This window comes from Lepidochelys kempii, chromosome 7 (assembly GCF_965140265.1).
Source record: "Lepidochelys kempii isolate rLepKem1 chromosome 7, rLepKem1.hap2, whole genome shotgun sequence".
NCBI lineage: Eukaryota > Metazoa > Chordata > Testudines > Cheloniidae > Lepidochelys > Lepidochelys kempii.
Genome location: NC_133262.1, coordinates 19,863,510 through 19,886,328, shown reverse-complemented (window position 1 = coordinate 19,886,328; position 22,819 = coordinate 19,863,510). Strand labels below are relative to the sequence as shown.

General features: G+C 42.7%; 1 protein-coding gene across 5 annotated transcripts in view; it reads left to right on the top strand.

The window, feature by feature from the left end:
* The first annotated feature begins 250 nt into the window (after positions 1-250).
* FGD5 (FYVE, RhoGEF and PH domain containing 5) overlaps positions 251-22,819 on the top strand; it is a 153,764-nt gene continuing 131,195 nt past the window's right edge. For all 5 annotated transcript variants that reach the window (XM_073351272.1, XM_073351271.1, XM_073351274.1 and 2 more), the window contains exons 1-2: positions 251-627; positions 15,414-18,420. In XM_073351272.1, the coding sequence (XP_073207373.1) occupies positions 615-627; positions 15,414-18,420 (3,020 nt within the window). In that variant the 5' untranslated portion in view covers positions 251-614. The remainder of the gene's footprint in view (positions 628-15,413; positions 18,421-22,819) is intronic.

The following is a 22,819-nucleotide window of genomic DNA, read 5'->3' as shown; positions in this document are numbered from 1 at the left end:
GAAGCCTCTCTCCCCATTCCCCTCCCCCCACTGCTTGTGCAAGCCCCATTCACACTCCTTGAGCTTATGCAAGATCCTGAAGTGTGTGTGTGTGTGTGTGTGTGTGTGGGACATAAAGGGGGTGAGGGAGAGAACAGCTGCTGTCCCTTTAAATCTGTTTGTTTGGCATCCGTGCCCCCCTCCCTTGTTTCACTGCAGCTTTCAATCCCTGAGCGAGCCAAAGGGCTTCCTCTGCAGGAAAGGAAGGGAAATGCCAGTGAGGAGGAGGCGGTGGCGAGCCCTGGCCAGTGCGCTGCGATCAGGGAGGGCCCCTACAAGCTCCCTGCAACCAGTCTGCCTTGCCAGGCTAAGCATGGGGCAGGACGAGGGCTGCCAGCGGCAGTGATCGCCCCTCCTGAGCCGACACCCTCCCCACGCAACCCCCCCCCCCCTCCCCAGCCAAAGAGGCTCCGGCCACTGCTGACTACTTATCCCCTCCCTTCTCAGCCCCGTGGGCTGGCCACACCGACCCCCCGCTCCAACTTCGTCCCTGGCTGCCGGGGGTTAAGGAGGTGCGACCGACCCAGGCGCGCAGGACCATGATCTGAGGGCGTGAGACCTGAAAGTTGGGGGAGATGAGCAACGCAGGTGAGTGCCGGCTCCTGGGGGCCTGATTTGGGAAGCGGGTGGGGAAAGTCTGGGGCGGCGAAGGGCTCGCTCCCGGGGAGAGCGGCGGAAACTGACCCACGGGTGCACTGGTGCTGTAGCCTGGCGGAGGCTCCTGGAGACATCAGCGATCTCCTCTCTCTCGCCAACACAAGTTGCTCGGATAAGAGATTATTACCTGGCCCGCCTTGTCTCTCTGAAGTTGAGTGCCCCTCTTGTGTAACCGGGCTGTGCGCAGCCTGGTCCTGAGCAACTAAAGGGGAGAGCGGCGCCTTCCCCCTCTCACCTCTCTCTCTTTCCTTTTCTTTTGCCCTTCACCCCCATTTCTTTCTTGGGTTCGTTTATTCTCTGCCAAATCCGAAGCCAGGGAAAGGGGCTGGTGGCGGGGAGAGGCACGCCTTGGCTTCCACTCCGGAATAATGGCACGGTCCTGATCTGGTCAAGATGCGGTTTATAAAGGGTGCCTAGGTCCAGTGAAACCTGCAACACAGTGCTTGGGGCTTCAGGGGCCAGAGGTGGCGAACCAGTTTGTACAGTGGGGGTGCTGAGAACCATTGAATCCAACTGTAAACCCTGGATACCAGGGAAAGCACTTCAAGCCAGCGGGGGCGGCACCCCCCCCCCCCAGACTTCTAGCACCTATGTCAGGGGCTAGAAAAGTGAGTGGTTTGGAGGTAGGTTTTATTAATCACTAGAAGGGAACTGCCGGACACAGGGAGAGAGAGAGAGAGCTAAAGGCGCTGTATGTTGGGGGGGTGGATGGGTGATGTGAGAAACTCTTCGGCCGGCTGGCAAGTTGACACATGGATGCTGGAGCCCTAAGGGGTGTTTTAGCTCCTGGCTGATTTGGTGGCAACTTGGAGATGCCCAACTTTTCACCCCCTCCCTGCCCCGTTTGCTCCTCGGCGCGAAGCCGGGCTGGGAGAGGCGAGGAGCGGGGCTTTACTGCGGAGTTTGTTACCCCGATCCTGTCTGTCTGCGGTTTATTTTGCGGTTGACTTTGTGAACAGATTTGCGGTTTGGGGTAACGGGGGGGGGGGGCGGTGCCTTTCTCTTCTCCCTCGGCGGCGAAGTGCTGGCTGCCGGGGCGTGGGGAGGCTGGGCATATGTGAAACAAACGAGACAGTTTTAACCTGCAAAATCACAGCGTCATTTGCCACACGCATCGATTTCCCACCTAGAACGCACCCGGTGCGAGCAAAGGACGCTCCCGAACTCTGCGCCTCAGAGCGGGCAGATTTTTAGACCCACTAGAGAGTCATTTATTGTCCCACGCGAGTTTTCACCGCCTGTCTCTGGCCTTTTCTCCCCTCCATTCTCCTGCCCTGAGTTCCCAAATGCCAGGTCCTAAAGAGACCCTTGCCGGTAGAGGGCACAAGCATTATTACACGGGTTGAACCCGGCGGAATCTCTTTGCCCAGCGTTGGGGGACAGATTTCAAAATTGCTCCTCTCCCCTTGAGAACGAAGAGGTCGGATTTTGAGAAGTTCTCGGGACCTAGCAGCTCCCATTCAGAATAACAGGAGCTACCGGGTGCTGCTTAGAGGTGGCGAAAAGGGGAGTGTTTACTGTGAACATTTTGGAAAGACAACTTTTTTTAAAAGGGCAGAAATTTCCCCCCTTTTTTGGCCACACTTTTTTTGTTATTGAGTTTTCCCCTCTATTGGTCTTCCTTTTCCCCCCTACTGGGGGGGGGAGGATACTAACCTCCAAATGTTTAAAAATAAAAAATGTTTTGTTTTTCATTGAACGATAGGAATGTTTTGGCCAAAATGAAAATGTCCCAGGGACCCTTTTGTTTCTTGGGGGGGGGGGGCCGCGGAGGAGGGGGAGTTGATGAAAAATTGCAATCAGCTCTAATGGTGAGCTCTCTGGAAAATACAATGCCACAGCCGGTGGCTTGGTGGAGTAGAAATAGGTCCCCTGCCCCAACCCCCCAACTCTTCCATTTAGTTTCATTCCCCCAGACGATGAAGACTATTCAGTGCCCTGCTTGAGATGACGCATCATGGAGCCCAGAGGTTTTCCTGCCATAGTCACACTCACTTTCAGACCCACGTGTGTTGGGAACTGTGAATCAGTGTTTACCAAACTAAAGGCCCTCTCGACAGGTGGGTGGGGTGGGGTTGTATCCTCTTTGCCCACTCAAAAAGTAACATTTTAATTCTTTTTTCCTAACCCTCCCTGGCCAGCTTGGACTCCTTTCTGCTTTGTGCCAAAGAAACTTATTCCAAGTGTAGCCATCTGGTAGAGAGTGGCTTTTTGGCGTTGGTTTAAAAACTTCATCTTGACATAATTTAATACACAGGGACTCCAGCCTGATCCCAGTCTCAGAACAATGTGTACTGTCAGCACTATCAGGCTTGTTTCTTTATAAGACCATAAGTTTTATTTGCAATAATTGTTATTTGATCCACAGCAACATAAAGAATGTATCCATCAGTGTGAAGCACAACTCTCCATTGAATTCAGAGGAGAGTTTTGCTTATTAATTGATGCAATATATTGTCCATGTGCTCCATTATTTATATGACAGTAGCAATTCGTGGACCCAACCAAGATCAGAGTGCCATGGTGAAATGATAGGAGGGTATAAGCTCTCTATTTTTGCAGACAGGGCTTCCTGTTGGGAAGTAGCTGTAAAATTGTAGCATTCGTTGAGGCACCAGAGCCATTCACAGTTATTGGGATATTAAACTAATGGCATATATTAAGTTTTGATCATTTGGATGTTGTATGTATATTTTTTTCTAGATATCCAGTCTAAGCCCACAATCCTGCAAATATCCTCAGGTGCATAACTTTTCAACCCATTGAAGCAATGAGACCACTCACATGAGTAAAGTTCCATACATGTTTAAGGATCAGAGCTTTTGGTATTAGAATTAATCATTTCCCTTTAAAAGCAGGCTTTCCACTCAGTTTGGTACACATGGAATTTAGGTTGTATCTTTCCCCAGTAATGCTTCTCTGTAGGATGGTATATGATTGTATTATAGTTATGAATGGTGGCCATGAAGTTCTATAGTAAGAGAAAGTTGGAACCTACTGATGTGATATCCCAAAGTCATAAACCATTGATCCTATCTCAGAATGACAGAGTCCAATAATTGTATTAGAATGCATTTTATCTTTGCAGAGTGGTATCTGCTCTGAAACCCTGGGTGCTAACATTCCAATTAAAATCATTTAAAAAGACAAAATGCATAAGAGAATTATGGCCTTTTTTTGAAAATTCAGATCTGCCACTTAAATGGGTATTCAGGAGACCTTATTTCAAAACCAGTCAGGTAGGGCCTGATCTAAGCCCATGGAAGTCTGCTGAATTCCAACAGACCCTTAAAGCACAGACGCCAATAAGTGTGAGTAAAAATTCTGAATGACTTAGGATTCTCAGTCCCACTGAAAATTTTACCTCTAGGCTCCTAAATCATTTAGGTTCTTTTGAAAACCCCATCCTATGTCACTTTCACTTATTTCAAATGGTTTGAACCACACAGTGCGGGAACCATATATCATAAATATAAAACAACAAAAGATCTGCAGTCAGCGGTGTGAAATTAATGACATCTTGGAGTTATTTACTGTACATCCTGGAGTCCTGGTGATGACAACTCCAGTGGTTTATAACACAAGTGGAGTCCCCTCAATGGAATTACACTTTCCTTGTAAATCACTCTAGCTCATCTAATTTCATCTCGGTAACATATCAGAGCAGGTTCCATAGCATATGCTACGTATTTATCTAAAGTCTGAATGATGGTAAAATGGCTTATCTACGAAGGACTATTAAACACTGGTTTATTGGCTGGTTAGGGTAGCCTGCAGAAGGATAATTGCCATTTTGGACCTAGCGCTTCAGAGTGGAGATGAAATAAATGAGGTTTAGGACTCTGCTCTCCGATTACTTTATACACCACATAGCACACAGCATTACTGGGGGGTTGACAATAGACTGACCAGCTGAGAAGCTAACTCTGATTTTAGAACGTTAATAGTTTGCTGTCCCCCCCACCCCCTGCATATTCAGGATGACCTTTGTGTGTGTTATTTCAATAGCAGGTTCAGTCTGGGCTCCACCATTCTCACCTCCAAACAAAGTCTTCTTAAGCTGTGTGCATGCCATGCTCATAATTCAGATACCCGCCAGTTAGCTAACCGAACAGAGATACAGGAACAGAACATTTCTATGGAAGCATTATTCTGAGTGAGAGCATCACTTTACCATACGCACATGGGGCCAAATTCATTCCTGGTTTTGCTCCATTAAAAGCAAATGGAGGTAAGCCAGGGATGTTGTTAGCCCCTTAATACAATCCATTATTGGTAGAAACCTTTTCTTCAGTTGTGATCACAGCTGTATAACTGAGGAGCTTGATCAATCCACCAGTAAACACAGGTATGAGGAGCAAATTACAGCTGTGCAGTTGAGCATTTTGGCTGGTTTTGGTAACTCCAGAGGGAAGGAGCAGACCAGAGAAAGAACGTGCACAGTGATTAGGACACCCCTATTAGTTCTATGGCCAGCTGGAGAGTAGGAAAAGACACATCCATTCTGCCTTTCATGCTAATGGTTAGTACTGTGAGGTTTCCAAGCTAGGCTTTGGGACCTATCTGTAGTCCGACGTTTTATTCAGGTCCAGAATGTTATGATGTGACAGATTCAAAGCATGGCCCAGTTTTCATTGCTCCACCATAGCGTAGAGAAAATAAAGGAATGAGTCCATGTCATTACTTCTTTCACCCTGCATTTGGGGAGTGATTGACTATGCTCAGATTTCCACTGTGTGAAGCTAGCAAAGAATGCTTTGACTATGTCAGCCTTCTCTTGCATCCTTCTACTGGCTCCGCCTTCTCCAACACATCAAACAGAAGTTATTTGTTTTCATTTTCAAGGCCCTCCATTGCCTATCCCACCCTACCCATCATCTCTCATTCACTATTAAGATGTTAGGTCCCTCCTCTGTTAGGCCGCTGGTATCAGGCTCCGTTGCCCACTTGTTAAATTTTCAAACAAACACCTTTGTGCTTTTTCCCATGCTTGGCCCTCACACTTGGGCCCTGCAAACATCCTCAAAGCTACCTCACTATCCTTCAAATCCCTGCTTCAGACTCTCCTCTTCCACGATGCCTACACAAACCGTGACAACAGTTAGACCACTAGTGAACTCATACCATCGCCTATCAAACTGAATATTGTATCATTGTTTCCTTGTACTCCCCCATCTGTCTGAGTCTCTTGTCTTAGATTTAGATTGTAAGCTCTCTGGGGCACAGACTGCCTTTTTGTTCTGTGTTTGTACGCACCTAGGACAAATGGGGATCCTGGTCCATGCTTGGGGCGTCCTACGTACTATGGTCATACAAATAAATAAATAATAATAGTGCTGAAAGATAAGAGAATATTTCAGCAACATGAACATGCAGAGAGTCTGAATTGCCTAGAAGGCTGGTCCTCACACTGTTTCTTCATTTCCTTCCCTGAATCCTCTGTATTCCTTACAGCAGTTACAGTGTTTGGCTACAAGAGATGAAAATGAGTTTGCTTTCGATGATTCTGGCCCCTCCATTCAGTTTATATTTGTGCTACTTATTCCCTGTCCCTCTGGGAAGGGATTTGTTCATGTGGAAGCTGCCCAGGTCACAAGACTGATTTAATTCTTTGAAAAGATTACAGGTTTGGTTTGTAAAGGTAACTGAGTAGATATAACATACTTAGACTTCTGTAAGGCATTTGACTCAGTACCACCTGACATTCTGATTTAAAAATTAGCACTCTACAATATCGCTAAAGCACGCATTGAATGGATTAGGAACTGGCTCACTGATGGATCTCAAAGTAGTCGTCCATGGGAAATCATCACTGAATGGGGATGCGTCTAGTAGGGTTCTGCGAGGATCAGTATTGTGCCTGACGCTATTTGACATTTTCATCCGGCAGAAAATATAAAATCATTGCTGGTCAAATTTATGGATGACACAAAGATTGGCGGAGTGGTAAATAATGATGCGATCAGGGCAGTCATACAGAGAGCTCTGAACCACTTGGTAAGCCAGGCCCATTCAAACAAAATGAGTTTTAATACAGCCAAGTGCAAAGCTATACATCTAGTAGCGATGAATGCTTGCTGTACCGACATAATTGGGGACTGTGTCTTGGAAAGCAATGACTCTGAAAAGGATTTAAGTTTAATAGTGGACAAGCAGCTCAACATGAGCTCCCAAGTTCACTGCTGTGGGGAAGAGGGCTAATGAAATCCTTGGTTGTATAAACAGGGGAGTAATGAATAGGAGCATGGGGGTGATTTTGCCTCTGTATATGGCAGGGATTGGCAACCTTTCAGAAGTGGTGTGCCGAGTCTTCATTTATTCACTCTAATTTAAGGTTTCGCGGGCCAGTAATACATGTTAACGTTTTTAGAAGGTCTCTTTCTATATATATATATATATAACTAAACAATTGTTGTATGTAAAGTAAATAAGGTTTTTAAAGCTTCATTTAAAATTAAATTAAAATGCAGAGCCCCCTGGACCGGTGGCCAGGACCTGGGCAGTGTGAGTACCACTGAAAATCCGCTTGCATGCCGTCTTTGGCACGCGTGCCATAGGTTGCCTACCCCGGTATATGGCATTGGTGAGACTGATCCTGGAATACAGTTCTGGTGTCCTCATTTTTAAAAAGCTGTTGAAAAATTAGAGAGTGCAGAAAAGATCCACAAAAATGATTCAAGAACTGGAGAAAATGCCTTATAATTGACAGCTACCTGATTACAGTGTATAAGCATCTTCCTGGGGAGAAACTACCTGGTACTAAAGAGCTATTTAATCTAGTGGGAAAAGGCGTAACAAGAACCAATAGCTGGAAGCTGAAGCCAGACAAATTAAAGTTGGACATCGGGCACCCATTTTTAATAGTGAGAGTGATTAACCACTGGAACAGAACACAAAGGGACATGGTGGATTCTCCATCTCTTGAGATGTTCAGATCTAGACTGGATGCCTCTCTGGAAAGTATGCTTTCGTCAAACACACGTTATTGGGCTCAATAGAGGAATAAGTGGATAAAATTTCGTGGCCTGTGATAAACAGGAGGTCAGACTAGATGTTCCAATGCTCCCTTCTGGCCTTAAACTTTGTGAATCAATGAACTATGCAGTTTGGACTGTCTTCCTCTGTGCTAACTATCTCTCCAGTTGTGGGTGGTCTGAATATTTGCTCACGGTTGAGTTTATGCCACTAAACAGGCTACAGAGAGGTGCTGGAATTTCTGTGGTACACAAAAAGCCTTTTGGAACTCTAAACGACTCCTGAACGGAATCCTAGCTACCAACAACCTGGACTGTTGCTAACAACATCTTGAAGACTCATAGAATCATAGAATATCAGGGTTGGAAGGGACTCCAGAAGGTCATCTAGTCCAACCCCCTGCTCGAAGCAGGACCAATTCCCAGTTAAATCATCCCAGCCAGGGCTTTATCAAGCCTGACCTTAAAAACCTCTAAGGAAGGAGATTCTACCACCTCCCTAGGTAACGCATTCCAGTGTTTCACCACCCTCCTAGTGAAAAAGTTTTTCCTAATATCCAACCTAAACCTCCCCCACTGCAACTTGAGACCATTACTCCTCGTTCTGTCATCTGCTACCACTGAGAACAGTCTAGAGCCATCCTCTTTGGAACCCCCTTTCAGGTAGTTGAAAGCAGCTATCAAATCCCCCCTCATTCTTCTCTTCCACAGGCTAAACAATCCCAGCTCCCTCAGCCTCTCCTCATAAGTCATGTGTTCTAGACCCCTAATCATTTTTGTTGCCCTTCGCTGGACTCTCTCCAATTTATCCACATCCTTCTTGTAGTGTGGGGCCCAAAACTGGACACAGTACTCCAGATGAGGCCTCACCAATGTCGAATAGAGGGGAACGATCACGTCCCTCGATCTGCTCACTATGCCCCTACTTATACATCCCAAAATGCCATTGGCCTTCTTGGCAACAAGGGCACACTGTTGACTCATATCCAGCTTCTCGTCCACTGTCACCCTTAGGTCCTTTTCCGCAGAACTGCTGCCTAGCCATTCGGTCCCTAGTCTGTAGCGGTGCATTGGATTCTTCCATCCTAAGTGCAGGACCCTGCACTTATCCTTATTGAACCTCATCAGATTTCTTTTGGCCCAATCCTCCAATTTGTCTAGGTCCTTCTGTATCCTATCCCTCCCCTCCAGCATATCTACCACTCCTCCCAGTTTAGTATCATCCGCAAATTTGCTGAGAGTGCAATCCACACCATCCTCCAGATCGTTTATGAAGATATTGAACAAAACCGGCCCCAGGACCGGCCTCATGGATGCTTCACCCTTGTAGCCAAAGCAGCACTACAGACCACAGCTCAGAACATTGGCTAGAACATATTTACAAACATGCCTGCTTTGCTTGAAATATCAGCATTCAACTAGATGTTCAAACCAAGTCCACCAAGTCCCTGATGGCTTTACTTAAACCTTCAATAAATACGAAACCATATTAATTTTGACGAATGACCAGGTTTGGAGAATATTAGTAAACGGACATTTTGCAATGTTTCAGGTGATAACAGCTGCATATTGAAGAGCACTTTCCCTCTCTTTTCTTGCCTTCAAGCTCCAGCACAAAAGATATCTAAAGGGGCTCATGAGCAAATCTATGTATCATTAAAAGGACCTTTAGGATGATGGCAGTGTGGTTTGGATGCCATTACAGGACGGGTAATGAGCTGCCGTTCACTCCCTGATGACTCAGCTGGTGGTCAGGGATTGCCATTTAATGTGCATTGTGAAAGGGATGCAGCCCTGCTGGAATTCATGCTCACCAAGAGGAAGGTAGTCAAGGAGAGGAGGAAGCAGTGGCTAACTAGGAAGCTTCAAACAATAAGGGGAGGAGAAGACTAAAAGAGCATCTGGTCCCAAACAGCTTCCCTTAGGCACAGGGTGTTTCTCTCTCCTGAACACAAAGATTCACAACTTGAAATAAACATGCCATATTTATTATTTATAAACAAGCACATTTCTTATGGGGTGGTGTTATTTTTGCCCTTTAATAAGTTATGTTAGAATCTTCTTAAGTCCAACGGAAGCAGAAGCAAACATACCCAAAGTGAAATTGCCCTGATCATCAAAGGCTCATAGGGATCCATTGTGCTGGGACAGATTTGCTTTTATTTCATGATTTAAAAAAGAAAAGAAAAGAAAAATAAACATTTGTATATAAAAAAGAAGTAAACAAACAATTTCACAAGCTCTGTGAAGGGCAAGAGCAACATGGTGAGCAGTTATAACAGAAAGAGGAAGCATCCTGAAGTGAACAAAGGCTGGCACAGTGGGAAAATTAGGCCACTGATCGCTAATTCATACCAGCAAGCTACTGTGAACAAGGCTACATACAGACTGTACCAGTCATACCACTGAAGGGCTGTTCTGGTAATCACTAAATCCACACAATTTTTTAAACAATTGAAGTTTGTGTATATGAAAATTATTTGAGAATAACTAAATACTCCTTAAATACTTTACATAAAATGATGCACATAGAGTTGGAGAAAATTTGGGACCTATGTATGTACTTCTAGAAATGCATTTTTTAAAAATGCAGGAGATGGATAGATAGAAAAATCCTGGTTCCCTGGCCAGATTCAAATACATTCTGTCCCACTTCATTTTCAGCTGGATACAGTATTCGTTACTTCCTGTGCAGAAACGATGCATGGAATGGTTGCTTTGTTATTTCATTCCAAAAAATTTGTAAAGTGCTTTGGAATGAACAGCTGTATATAAAATTTAAGACATTATTAGCCCTACAACCTGATTAGTAGCAGCAGAAGATGGTGTGGAGAGGAAGAAAACAACTGTATTGGAAACTGTGAGATTATATAGCTTTCTCTTCTTACTGCACACCTGCTTTAAGCCTCTCTTATTTCCCTCCATTCCCCCATACATTGGTATTTCTCTTCAAATCCACTGAGGAAAGATATCTCCTTCAATGTGTGTGCTTTGTACTTGGCCTGGAATGTCTAGCTCCTTCAGAACAACTGGGCACACAGTTGACTGCTACCTTTTGAGCTGCAGACATCTCAAATGAAAACTAAGGAGGTAGAGGACCAGAAGAAAGGTCTCAGGAACAGTTGAGAGGCAGAGAAGTTGTCTCTCTCTTGTTTTTTGAGCTGTCATCTCTCACTCTGCACCCAAGTCCCCAGCCCAGCTAATGATGGAGGAGCAATCAAGATGAACAGTGATTTCCTCTGTCTGCTGATGGACCTTCAACATGCTGGTATTTTCCAGAGACCATTTGATTTGTGGAAAGAAAAAGTTCTCTGGAAGTATTAATGGAATCACTCATGTCGCAGATTCCTAAAGTGAACAAAGTGATCACCATTTAGCTGAAATAATCCAGTCAGTGGATATTTATTTTTACAGACTCATTTAAAGATACCACTTGCCAGTTGCAGAACATGTTGATTTAATTCATTTCTGGAGCTTGAAGAGGTAAGCACCAGCAGGATGCTATACTCTGACTACTAAGCAGAGGAGCATCTCTGATGCAGATACTGAAGACAAAGATGGAAATAACAGAAGCCCAGCTCCCTTTGTCCTCAGAACTGTCTGATTTGGTCTTAAGGAATCTTCATAGAGATTGGACACTGGAAGCTACAAATACTACAGTAAATTATCTGATAAGGATGTGCTCATATTGTCATTTTACCTTTGCTACATGTGATATTTCTAGAGCTAACATATATATTATCAGAGCATTGTTATACATTTAGCTGCACTTTGTGGCATGTTAAAAGTACATGAAATGCCCAACGTTGATAGTTAAGTGAGATTAGACTTTCTTTCTTTCCTTCTTAGCATCCAGTAACTGTACTCTTCCTCCCTTATCGTGCGTGGTTTTAGTGGTGAGTGCCTTTGCAACTTGCTCAACTGAAGCAAGTTGAATGTGTTGAATGACCTCCAGTAGTTGCCCATGCAGAATGCAGGGGTTCCTCATCTTCCTTTTACTCAACCATCAGAGACCTTGCCCCTTACATTTGCATTTTCCCCAATTAAAAGCCAATGTAAAGAGCTGCCAGAAGAAGCTATTTGCATTGTACAAGTTTGATTAGTCCTACAAGATTCAGGATCTATGCTACATATTCCTGAGTGCCATCTAGTGGCACCTTATCTATTAACTATTTACCTATATACAGTTATAGAGCACTCCTGTAACATCCACCCAGTTCATCTTAAAGTAGCCAGAACTATTGGCAGTCTAGACCCTGCTGCTGTACACATGACTTCTAGATAGGATTTCTCCTCTATCTTCCTGATCAGGAGATGTGTGTCTGATGACCTTCAGCAGCAGCAGTTTTGTTTGAACAGGGTTTCCTCCTTGGGAAATAGGAAACTAGATAGGACACATCATTAGATAATGTACTGTAATAATTTTTCATTGGCTTCTGTGAGATTGGGATGGATGACCTAATGAACAAATTTATTCTAATTTTAATTTCTATGAGGCATATTCTGAAATCCTTTGCTCAGTTTTAACTCAGTTCTTAAATCCCACTGGCTTCAAGATGTGGCTTTATGATTCTGTGAAGATTGTTTTCTGAGTAAAACAAAGAATGCAAATCTACAGCATCAACCCGCATATTAGAAGCAATTGCATCAAGGGTAGGAATTTCAGAAAAACCCTCCAGTCATGTCTCTGAAAATCCAATAAGCCAAATATACCTTTTAGCCAATAACAATATTTACTTATGCATGTGTCTCAGCATTTTCATTTATTTATTTTAAAAAACAGAAACTTGGTTGCAGACATTGGGGAGCAGTGCCATATAAAATCTTACTTGTGAGCAAAACATTATTTTGTTGAATGGAGTTATCAGTGTATTCTGAGTTAGTAAATCATACAACTTTTGATTGAAAATGAGGTACCAGGGAGGCTATGGTATAAGGAGCCTTTCCGTTCCAGGCTGTTGGGTCAAATCCAGGCCAGGATGGTTGTGAGATAAAGTTGTCACCATCTGTTGGCTATTCAGTGGCCCAGGTTGGGGTCTCAAGTCCAGTAGCAGAGGGCAGGTATGTCTACATCACGGGGATGATGACCGTCACCACACCTGGCACATATTGACCACCTTATTTGCTGTCACAGGGGAGCAGTGTGAATGGGAACAGATGCTCTCCTACCCTCTCCCTCACTGAGGTGGCTCCTCCATTACAGAAATGAGGCATCTTGCCAGGACTATATAGCAACTTTCACTAATGCTCTCCATGCTAAACCTGTTCCAGGGATGAACAGGGCATCTGTAAAAAGAAAAAGAGTACTTGTGGCACCTTAGAGACTAACAAATTAATTAGAGCATAAGCTTTCGTGAGCTACAGCTCACTCCATCTGTAAGTCTCTGGCTTGTGTTCCTGACATGTCCACATACTGGCATTAATGATATATCTGCTGTTCATTAACAGACTTGAACCACCATCCTTGAGTCACTTTATTCTGGTGCTTATCTAGATGACCAGCATAGTTAAATGCAGACCTAGAGAGTGCAAGAAACTGAAATTTCACCTCAGAAGACTGCAGTATGAGTGATACTGTAGAAAACTTCCAGAAAAATCACATAGCTTGCCACAAATTGTATCAAAGAGACCTAATGCTTTGTAGCCTACATAGGCCATTAACACTAATATAGAAAAAGTCTTGGTGAATCCAAAATATTGCAGGATAATATTTGACAATTTTAATATTGCAGCCCTGCAGTTTTGCTTCTGAATATCTTTGGGTTTGGTGGGAATCCCAATAGAAAGATAATTTTAATCAGGATGGTTTTCTTGGCTCTGATTAAGGTGTTTCAAAATAATGCTTTTAACATTCTAAAAATCATCACCAAAAGATTGCATTTGGTAAAACTTCTTTTGTCACAAAATGTTGCAAGTGTCCATGAAATGCTTGAGGTGCAGGGTGTTACGAAACTGCAGTACATTGCTAACTTGCTGGGCAGTTCCACAAGGGACGGCAGCTTTAAGCTCTGGTGCTAGGAAAAGGAATCAGTGCAGCTGCTAGTTACACTGGCCATGAACCCTGGCATGGTCAATGGCACCCATCTGGGGGCTCTGATACACAAATTCAGGCCCCACCCAAAAAGAGACTGGAGGTTGCAGACACCCTGAACTGCTCCAACCCCTCTCTGAATAAAGAAAAGGATTACTTGTGGCACCTTAGAGACTAACCAACTTTCTGTCACCAGGGATACATGTGTATATGCTGGGATGAATACAGCCTAACAATGGGCTTTTAAAGTACCAATAGGACCTTAGTACTGGACAAATTTTCCCTCCAGATAAGGAACTAGTAAATTAAATTGTTTGAGAAAGGTGATTGGACAGCTCATATGAATGGTGATGAGATATTGAGCCTTTCATCTCAACCTCACTGCTTCATGCCTTGCCCAGGTCATCTGATGGCTATTCTGTGGCCTGCATGACCTGAACTGAGGGTCTGTCTAGTTTGTAGTGGATGAGTCTCTACATCACAAAACTCACCACAAATTGGCATTAAATGGCTCTCTTGTTGGCAGTGTACCACCTGAGGGCTGAATGTACAGGGATAATTAAATACCACCTCACCCTATAGGTGGGTGGCCAGGAAAGCCCAGGTTGACATAATGGAGTCAATGTTGGTGGTGTGGAAAAAGCTTGCAGTCTCCTATGCTCTTCTTCAGCTAAAACATGGCTTTCAGTTTCCAGGGCCATCCATGTTCAACTTTTAGGAGTACCAAAATGTACTCTAAATAAAAGAGAATTGCTTGCCAAGTGGGATTGTCGTTTACGTTGTTGTTGTGTCTTCTGAACAGTGAAGCAACTGAAGAAGTTATACATTTTGAAAACTGAACTTAAGTTGACACCAATTACCTCTCCTCATTTTAGGGTACAAGGATTTCATTCAGTGTGTTGTAGCTCAGCTACATAATTAATGTAAAGACTTAACCAAGCCTTCAGAAATTCTTTTCGCCCTGGGTGAATAAATTAGTTGACCAGCAAGTAACATATCATTGAGTTTTTCATTATCAGTCACCATAGTAAAAGTGGGAGAATAGATTTTGTGCTTTGGGCTGGTAAACATTCATGTCAGTTTTACAAGTCTGAATTAACCATTTAAATTGCTGGCAGAACAAACTGAGTGTTGGATTTGTTTTGCAGTCTACAATACAGATTAAAACATTGCTACAAATTGCTTGCACTGCATTTTTATGGATTAAAACTAGAACTGGTCAAAATTTTTCTGTTGAAAGACTGTTTTATGATGGAACTGGGTGTTCCAATAAAGATTTCTAAGTGTCTTCTTTCCACTGAAACTTTTGATTTTTAATTGAAAATCTGAACATAAAAAACTGAAAACATTTGGTCAAAACCCCAAAATTTCATTTTGGGAATATTGAAACATTGTTTCAACATTTCTGATTGAAATGAAAAATTTTGACATTCCTGTATTGATAGGTTTCTGTTTGGCTCAGTCTGATATTAAGCTGTGTCCGCCTAAGTGGCCACAGTGCTTCATGGGAGTTGTAGTTCAGTGCTTCCTGCCACCATTCTCCTCTATGGCCCAGCTGCACTACAATTCTAGTCAAAATTACTATAAACAAATTGCAGTGGATTCTCTGGTGGCTTCACTGCCACTATATTTCTATTAAACCAGTGAATAGATATTTGTTGAAACCAGGATGGCAAACTGCTAATATGGCTTTTTTGTTGTTTCTTTTCCAGACTTCACAAAACCACCACTAGCACCAAAACCAAAGATTATCAGTCATCTTTCTTCCGTGGCTGTCTCCAAATTTCCTTCTTCATTGTCAAGGCCTGATATTCTTCATAATCCAAACTCTATGTCTAGGGGTCCAAAACCACCCATTGCTCCCAAGCCAAAACTCTCAGCTGACACCGAGGGCAGATCCAGTGTTTATACCAACAATAACTTAAATAAATTCACAAATGGAAAACTGATATGTCCTGATGGAGAGCTGTATGAAGTAAATCAATGCAACATTGAGTGCTTAGAATCTGAGGCTGGTGATGAATACATCGTAGTTCCTGAAGCTCAGCTGACTGATAAAGACTGTGATGACTTTGAACATGCACATGACCAGTGTTTAGAGTCATCACCAGAGAATGAGGTCTTAGAAACTCCAGAAGCAGCAGGGGAGGTAGAGGATCACAGCATAGCTGATGAAGAGGAGATCTGTAATCCAGAAATAACTGAAGCCAAGGACAATGACTGTTCAGATGCTGTGGAACATGTGGAACTGGAGTCAGATGGATCAACAGAAATGAGAGACTGTGACAGGTCTGAAGCACTTAGTCAAGTGTCTTCAGGAGCCCCTGAAGTAGAAGATGTTGCTTCTAAGAATATGGATGAAGAAATGGACTGTGTAGATGATCCGAAAAACTATTTCAAAGGTGAGGCTGAGGAAACGTTTAATAACCTCGATCTGGTAAAGGACAATAATGAGTATAACCTGGAAAACTGTAAGATTTTGAATGGAGATGAGGACTTGACGGGCAATATCTGTGAAGACATTATTCTAACACATTTACCTGTAGATGATGAGCCAACACCAGAAGAGAATGATGAACTGCCCCAAACTTTAGAAGATGAGCTATCAAATGATGACACGGAAGTGAGTCCAGCAAATAATGGTGACCTGGATGATAATGCAGAGTTTGTATTGAGTACAGAAACGGAATTAGTAAATTATGATTGTGCAAATGCCGATGATGTTGATGAAGAAGAAACAGACATTGGGTTAGGACTGAAAGAAAATGAACCTGATGCAGAAGAGGATTTGGGAGGTTCCATCAATGAAGCTGCAGCTGAAGAAGAGGAAGTAGGTCCAGATAGCGACAAAGAAACAAATGTGGAAAGGGAAGACTATATAGATGATGGGTACCAAACCATTGAGATGAAGAGTGAGGAGGAAACATCAGAGACAACATGTGAGCCTAGAGAAGACTCTGAAAAAGAGGAAGAAGTGGTGAAGGCAGAAAATATAGATGATAGTTGTCAAATTGTTCCTTTTGAGAGTGAATGCAATGAAGAGGTCATTGACTCACCCCAAGAAAACTTAGATGAGAATTTGCAACTGGAAAGGACTTTGAGTAATGATAGCCAGCTCTCTAGCCCTCAAACTGTTAGTGAGCCAGAGCTGGAAGTGGAATCTAAACCAAATGTGTTTGTTGAAGATTGTGGTGACAATGAATGTGTCTTGGGAGAATCTGAATCAGATGAACAAGTGTTTGAAGGCAACAAGGTCCGTCATAGTAGCTTTGAAGAAAGCTCCCCAAATCCATCCGAACAAGCATCAATTGAGGATAAATACCATACAGCGGAAGAATTAGCTAGATGTGATCACAGTAAATTTAAAGCAGACTGTGCTAGTGAACATGAGTCTAGTGAGTATTTAGAAGTCCCTGAAGCAGTTGTTGTACATGAGGAAGGAGAAACAACCAGTGATTCTCTAGATGATCCTTATGTGATGCCCTCAGAGAATGCAATCCCTCATGTTAGAGAAGTGGTGCAGACTGAATTAGAAGATATTCCATGTGATTACAGCATAAGAGAAGAACTAATTGTAGACACTGAAAACAACCTGCTATCCATTGATCGAAAAAGTATGGTCACTAGAACAAGGTCACTCTCTGGGAAAGTGCCTGGCTATGTGCCAGAAACTGTTCCAGAAGAAACTGGACCAGAAACGGATGTACAGTCCTCAAATGATGATTCTATGACTGAATATTTAACCAATAACTTAGTGCCATTGGAAGGAAAACCAATGGAAATCAATAGGGCCTTACCAGCCACATCAAGACGCTTTATTTTATACCCACGGTCTTACTCGGTAGAAGGGAGAGATATGCCAGTCTCTGTTTACAGAGAAACCGATGGCTCTACATTGGATGACAATAGAATAAAGAGGACAGAAGACAACCTCTCTTTGCCCTGTGTAATTGGTTCTTCAGGTAGCTTTTCGCAGAGGAATCACCTTTCATCAAGTGGTGTGTCCACCCCATCCTCAGTTGTTGATATACCACCTCCTTTTGAACTAGCCTGTATCACCAAAAAGCCAATCACTAAAAGTTCCCCCTCACTTTTAATAGAGAATGAATCTCCTGATAAGTACACTAAGAAAAAGAAATCATCTTTTAAGAGGTTCCTCACCCTAAAATTCAAGAAGAAGACAGAAAATAAGGTCCATGTGGATGTTAATGTTTCCTCTTCAAGGTCCTCTTCAGAGTCTAGCTATCACGGGCCTTCTAGGATTATGGAACTGGACAGAAGGAGCTTGAGTAGTTCACCTCAGCTAAAGTCCCATCCTGGGAAGCTGCGAGCTTCTGAGTCTCCCTCTACTGTTCTTTTCTACAAGGATGGTAAAAGAAAAGGGACACCCAAAACCTTTAGCAGGAGTGTGTCAAGAGTGGAGTCCTTTGAGGATCGATCCAGACCTCCTTTCATGCCACTTCCCTTAACTAAACCTAGGTCTATTTCGTTCCCTAATGCTGATACTTCTGACTATGAGAACATTCCAGCTGTGAGCTCTGATTATGAAAATATACAAATTCCGCCTCGAAGACCAACTAGAGCAGGAACTTTTACAGAATTTTTTGAAGATCCCAGTAGGGCATTGTCTGCTGCTAATGAGAATGACGGCTATGTGGATATGAGCAGCTTCACAACCTTTGAGAACAAGCAGCAAACCACAGACCAGGAAACAGAAAGGTACTGTAGTAAATTATTATGTAAGACCTGCTAGCCTTGACCAATCAAGACTTCCTCTGTTAGGTGTCATAGGCAGATCCTCCGTTTTGCTTGGCTTATTCTCCTTGTTCAGGCAATGCTTTCAAGAAAGAGTTTGGAAGAATACAAGATAAACCATTATCAGTGAAAAGAGACTAAATTAAGATGTATTGAAACTCTTTTTGTAAACACATACTAACAAACCCAGTGGAATTGGATGATCATATCTGGGTAGAGGACATAAGTCAAACAAAGTGCATTTAAAAATAATCATTTTACTCTGGTGGACCTATTTTTTTTATGAGCAATATTTCTGAATTCTTGTTTGAATGGAATTTATTACAGATACAAACTATCTTACTGGGTCCTGGAATCTCGGCTTTCATTTCATCATTCTTGCCAATTTCCATATGCAACATTGTGTACTTAATTTATCCTTCAAAGTACAGCAATTAAATATGGACCCAAAAATGCCAAGCAAACCAGGACCTAATCTGAACAGTCTATTAATTTATTAAATTGCTTAAAAATCTTTCATTATGGAGTTTTGGCAGCTTCTGACTTCTGAATGAATTACATAAATGTTTTTTCTGAAACTGCATGTGTTGCATTTTGTGATTTTTCAGCTTCGCTTTAACTATTTGTTCTGGTGCAACTCTATTTGGGACCGTTTGTCTTCTCCTTGATATGCCACTATAACCTCCCTATTTCATTTTATAATCATATCATAGCTTGAAGCCAATGGGGTGAGATTAGTGTAAAGGAGAAGGGAATTTAGCCCACTGCTTCCAGTTAGAACAGGTAACAGGGAAACAAAGGAAAGGCACCTGAATGAAAAATCTGGGGTAAGTTACATGAATTAAAGTCTTCCAGCCACATTTTAAATGCATCTTTTGTTCTTTCCCACCTGAGCTGTTTCACACTCATGTTTCACTTTTTCATGAAATGTGTGTTTTCAAATATCCTCCTCCTATGCATTTTGCATAGGGCAGGAAATCAAAATATTAATTGCTTGGGGAAGCTCACATTAGTCAGATCTCACTAATGGTCCACTGTCATTTTCCTTTCAGCAGCTCTGTTTCCATTGAGAAAACTCACATTTGCTTTGAAACTGGGCCATTTGTTTGTATCAGAGACATACCACCCATTTTGGGTTGTTCTTTAAGGTAAAAATATTGAACTATGTAAATTGTTATGACTTAGACATATGGGGAAAAGCCAATCAGAACTGGTTCAAGGAAGTCTCGAGGTCAAGGTTTGAACATGGTATTTCAGGTTGTTTGTTGTGTATGCTGTTTCTGCTGCTAAGGGAAAAATGAAAATTGGGCATTCCTAAATAACCCCTTTCTTGGCAGAAGGCTGTTTGGGGAGCAGAGATGTGCATGTTACTAACAAGTTTTTATTGAGCTTCATTCATGTATTCAATGCTGTACAAAACAGAAAAAGACCATGCACAAAATGGATTATCAAAATGGATAAACAATATAGTTCTGTTCTAATCCAGCGCATTATGTAACTGAATAGTCTAATCTCAAAATAGGGTAATTGTACATAGTGTGTGTGTGTGTGTGTACTAACTATATATATATATATATATATACATATACACACACACACACACACATATATATAGTTAGTATATTTATTGTTAAAATGGTGCTTCTTAAAACGGACTTCAAGGGCCCTAACTTTAGAGTATGGAATCATAGGAGAAGTAACCCTGCCACAGAAAGCCTCATGATGATATTAACTTAAAATTCCTGGCCTACTTTTATTATGATGCTTTTTTTACTCATCTGAGACCCTGACTGCTTTGAAACAGCACATATGTAACACATATGGCACCTCACTATATTCACCTAGTGTTGGTAGCTAGCATCTGTCTGTATATTGGTGAAAGGCTACATAGTTGATGAATGAACCAGTGCAAATCTTCATTAAAGTTTCAATGAACAGAATTTGAAAAGGATATAGAATTATAATGATCCAGAAACCACCACGTTCTGAATGCTTGTGATTGGGTGGGGGGCATTGAAACTGACAGATGAGAAGATTCACTTTTTAATTTTCATACGTAAAAGAAAAGCCATATGGAGTAGATTTAAACCAATAATTTTTAATTAAATGCAATCAAATTTCTAGAAAGAGCTCAATAATGCAAGTCTGCTAGAAATACATCTTATCTTACAATTACCATTGCTAGGCTAGTGTTTGCAATATTGTCCCCTGATGGGCAGTTACTGTAGATCCCCCAAATTTAGCTATGTGGTATGCATAATTAAAATCCGATTCAGAAATGCAACAATAAAGATGGTCATTAGCAGGCTGCGCTGTGGGGAAAAGAGTTAGCCGTATGTGGAACCAGTCTTTAGGCCCCTCAAAACTCCTTAACCATGAACCCTTCCTGATTTGGGCAGCCAAGAAATGTAAATTTCAGCTTTCACTTAATTGTTTAGAAAGGAAGAGTCTATCCCTTTTCTTTTGCAGAGATGGCCCTGAAAATGTAAATGGATGTAAAACGACTGCTAGCATTGAAAGGAACAAACAGCTGGGCTCCACATCTGCAGTAGGAAGCTGCTCTGGCCTAAGCATCCCCTTGCCACCTACACACACATTTTGGGCTAGATCACTGATGCTAATAGAGCTATGCCTATTTACAACTAGCGGAAGATAGGGCCTGTTAAGGAAAACGAATTAATTACATTTGGGGTGTATCCCAAAGAACCATTTCATTTGCCCTCCCCAGAACCCTTAGTCCGCCTACACCATGTGGCGTGATAATGGTCAAAAAGAAGCTGTTATTTTGGGGAAGGGAAACAGGCGCAGCAAACACTTGTTTCATAGGCTGTCTCTGGTCACAAAACTTCAGGAGAAATAGAAGGGCGCCTTTTCCACAGTTTTTAGAGTGATGGCAGGAAAATGATGCAGTTAAGCATCTGCCAGAACTGCATTTCTATCATAACCTTCCTGTTACCTTGGTTTATCATTTGGCTCCAAGAAATTTGCTAGGCCCAAATAGTCCTTTCTGTTTCTCTGCTCAAAAAGTTAGAGGGAAGCAAAAGGAAGATAGCAGCAGCCCCACACAGTGTGCTCTCACCTGGGAGTTCAGACTTCCTGGGAGGGGATGAGCTGGGAAGACACTCCTGTCCCTCCTGGGCATTGTCCACCCAAAAGTCCACAGGGTTCCCATCCACAATGGTGATCCATTCTGCACACAGTGAGCCATAGTCAGAGGACTCAGGGTAGCCAGCAGCAGGGACTATATGGGATGGGAGTCCTGATGTTGTGGTGCTAAGTGGTCCGAGGAGTGATGTGGAGACCCTGTGCCTCTGTGCAGATGGTCCAAGGCCCATGGCATTTCCCAGTAGGTCTCACAATATATGAGGGTTTAGAAGGTCAAGCACCAATCCTCTGATGGGACAGTTTGGAATAAAGTCCAGGTTTCCTTTCCACAGATGTCTTTATGGAAGTGGACAATCTGGGCATCCATTTGCTCAGCTAGTGGCACGTGAGCTGTAGCTCACGAAAGCTTCTGCTCAAATAACTTTGTTAGTCTCTAAGGTGCCACAAGTCTTCCTGTTCCTATTCTTCTCTCAGTGAACATATGCATCCCTCTCACATACATGGTGTCGGGAGCCCACAGAGTTTGAGCCTGGGAGCAAATCTATCTACAGATCTTTAGGAGAAAGATGGGGCCACAGGATGGTTTACATGAATAAGGCAAGTGGGATTTGGCCTTTGATTTGCCTGATCCAGACTGGGCATTCGCTCAGTGATCAGCGAGCAACATGGCTGAGCTAAAATCTGAAACATTTAAACTGGATACGATATTTAACGTTGCCAAGCACCCACAACCCATGTGCAGTCACCGCCTGGGAAAGAAATTTCACATGGATTTTCCCCACAAATACTGACTGCACATACATGCTGTATTTGTGCCACAATAAGTACAGATACAAGGGCTCTGTCAGCTCAAGTAGATCCAAAAATCTAAAATGTATAAAGTGCCAGATTCCAGAGTTCCACGCTAGATAGTGCTGTTAAGGTCTACCCAGCACTTAAATTACATTAAAAAAACCCAGATCTAAGTTACATTGGAACAATTGGTTTTAACAGCTAAAAAGAACATGTCGTTTTTAATTTCCTCAACACTTGTTCACTTCCATGGGAGATTCCCCCGACACACACACGCTTTTTTTTTTTTTAAATTATAAAGTGGATTTAGTGGCGGTGACAGGTACAGGACTGATAGCCCTGCAGAGTTAAGTCCTCTAGCAAGAGACATAGGACACAATGGGCAGTGGAAAGGCACATATGCCCCACTCCACGAGGATAGGAATAGGGATCAACAATGGGGTGAGAGAGTACTTTAATCTCCAGA